Below are 2,645 nucleotides of genomic sequence, written 5' to 3'. Positions count from 1 at the left end.
GCGTTTCCAGAATTTAATACAAATGACATTAACGATAAAAATTGGCAACAATCCCTAAACTCACCTCATGCATACCGCTCTCATTGTTTAAAAAAAAATCAGCCAGAGTAACACTTCTAGCCTCTCTGTTTTAGTCTTTGCGTAGTTTATTTCGTAATGTTGTGTGAGTTGCTGTAGTCTGTTTTTGTTGTTCATCTTGTTCGTACACCGCCTCTCGACCAGTAGAGCTGGACCTGAGTAGTCGACTATTCGTTTGCTGTGCTGGAATCGGGATATAAATTTTGATCCTCCACCCCTGGAACGAATGCTCACCCGCCACCCCGACTACGCGACACCCCCGCCCCTCCCAAACATTCGGGATATTTGTCATTAATAGGGCCGAATATCCGGAGAACAGAAATTGTGATTCGGACCAGCCCTATCGACCAGGTCGTTATTGGAAATGGGAACCAGTTCTCAACTAACGTACCTGGTAAAATAAAGGTTAAACAAAAAAAAAAGTACAAATGAATTGGTCTGCATCCAGGTTTTGAAATAATTATTCGACCTCTGTGAGTTTCCCGCCTCTCCCGTGGCTCTTCTCGGTGGAGTCGAGGGAGATGTTTGGCTCTTCTTTTAGACATTGTTGAGTTATGATTTAATTTGGATTATCTGATGACTCTACACACAAATTATGGTGATTTAAAAGCCCTCTAGAGTGAATTTTTAGCTTTTTTATCGCTACGACACGTCACAGCTTAACATAGAATTTACTGTGTGCATTAAATTATTTAAAAAAATTTTAAAAAAGAAAAACGCTGTGATTATCCAGCCTATGATAGACACTAACTAAATCATCAGCGCTATCAGGTCTGCTGTGGTCTAATAAACAGTCGTAGATCACATTTAGGGAGATGCAATATCATCGTTCTTCTTCTTCACAGTGAAGCTTTTGTCTTCAAATTCAATTAGCAAATTGGTTCATGCAAATTAACTCAAAGCTACAGGAAGCATGCACAGAAAATGTTGAAAAAGTTGAGAACTACTTTCTAAACAGCCAGCAGTAAAATGAAGGTGAGCAGAATTTAGTTTGTAGTAAATTATAAACCAACACTGAGGACAGTTTATTCAGTTTTAACCACTTTCTCCTGAAGAAATAGTCCCTGATTGTGACCTGGAGCTCTTATTCCTCATGAATCCCATTTACCTCCATGTTTCAGTGCTTACAGGTGTTCAGGGTTCAATTAATTAATTATCTGGGATAAAAACAGCGTGTTCCTGATATAAAGTGTGTTTTCTCCAGTTGTGGGTCAGTCATTGTGTCACTCGTGTGTGGAGGATGTGTGACCGACCTGCGCCGTCGACCTGCAGGGAGATCCGCGGCTGCCTCGACAGGTCCAGCAGTCGGCGCTGGCGGTCGATCTCCAGCTTGGAGCGGGAGATCTCCTCCTCGTACTCCGCTATGGTCCTCCCGAACACCCCGAAGATCTCCTCCGCGGCCGCCGTGAGCCGCTGGTTGATGAGCAGCCTCAGCATCTCGATTTTGGACATTTCAGCGGCGGACTGTGGCGGTGAACCGGAGCGGAGCGGAGCTTCAACGAGCAGCTGGACTCTGATCTCGGAGGCGTCGCGGTCCGGCGGCTTGTTTACTAAATACACTTCCGGGTTAAGCTGAGCGCGCATGCTCGGTGAGGTCGTCGTTGTTTGTCGCCTCCTGCTGGATCTGAAGAGTAACAACAGGTTTCAAATGAAATGAAATGAAATGAATGAAATTAAAAATACTTTATTTATCCCAGAAGGGAAATTCACATTTTTTTTAATTCAAAAAAATTGTTAACTTTATATATTTTATTGTTAAAATCAAAGAGAAAACACAGCCATGGTTTAAACAATTTTAAACAAACTTTTTTATTTTATAAATGTGGCTTTAAAACTTAGAATTGTAACATATTTTAATCATTATTTGACATTTTTGACTCCGTTTTTACTTGTTATCTCGCAATTTTTAAACATTTTATATGACAATTTAGACTTTTGACATAAAAGCTCGCAACTTTTAATTATTATCTCACAATGTTTCCTTTGTACCTTAATTTTGACTTTTTCTCTCATCATTTTGGCTTTGTAACTCAAACTTTTTAAATTCTAATTTTGACTTTTACCTCATTTTTTAAAAACTTATCTCACAATTTCGAATTATTAATCAGAATTTTTAATCAGAATTTTTGATCAGAATTTGATGTTTAAACTCACAACCTGTAATTATGATCTCACAATCTTTCCTTTGTATCTTGATGTTGAACTCTAGTTTTAATTTATCCCATAATTTAATTGACATTTTATCTGACAATTGCCTTTTTTTTTCTTCTTTTTTTAAAAAAAAAAATCTCATAATTCAGGCTTTTCTCACCTTTTAAAAAAAATCTTATATCTCATAATATTTTTCATCTCATAATTTTGGATTTCTAACACAATATAGATTTTTTTTTAAATCTTACAATATTAACTGCTTAAATCACAATTTACATTTTTGTCATACTTAATAATTTTGACTTTCTTTAACTCACCTTTTTAAATAATTAATAAATAAAATTTGTAGCCAACCAATTAACCCTTAAATTTTTTACTTTTTCTCTCACAATTTAGATTTTTTTTCCCCCCATAAT

General features: G+C 36.9%; 1 protein-coding gene across 1 annotated transcript in view; it reads right to left on the bottom strand.

Annotated features, from left to right (window-relative positions):
• The window catches only part of LOC103375616 (paternally-expressed gene 3 protein-like), a 19,619-nt gene that overhangs the window by 10,020 nt on the left and 6,954 nt on the right, over positions 1–2,645 (bottom strand). Inside the window, exon 4 of the mRNA XM_008305932.1 lies at positions 1,332–1,702. Coding sequence (XP_008304154.1) covers positions 1,332–1,702 — 371 coding nt within the window. The remainder of the gene's footprint in view (positions 1–1,331; positions 1,703–2,645) is intronic.

This window comes from Stegastes partitus, unplaced genomic scaffold (genome assembly GCF_000690725.1).
Source record: "Stegastes partitus isolate 25-593 unplaced genomic scaffold, Stegastes_partitus-1.0.2 Scaffold2707, whole genome shotgun sequence".
In the NCBI taxonomy this organism is placed as follows: Eukaryota; Metazoa; Chordata; class Actinopteri; family Pomacentridae; genus Stegastes; species Stegastes partitus.
This window is presented reverse-complemented; position numbering and strand designations above follow the sequence as displayed.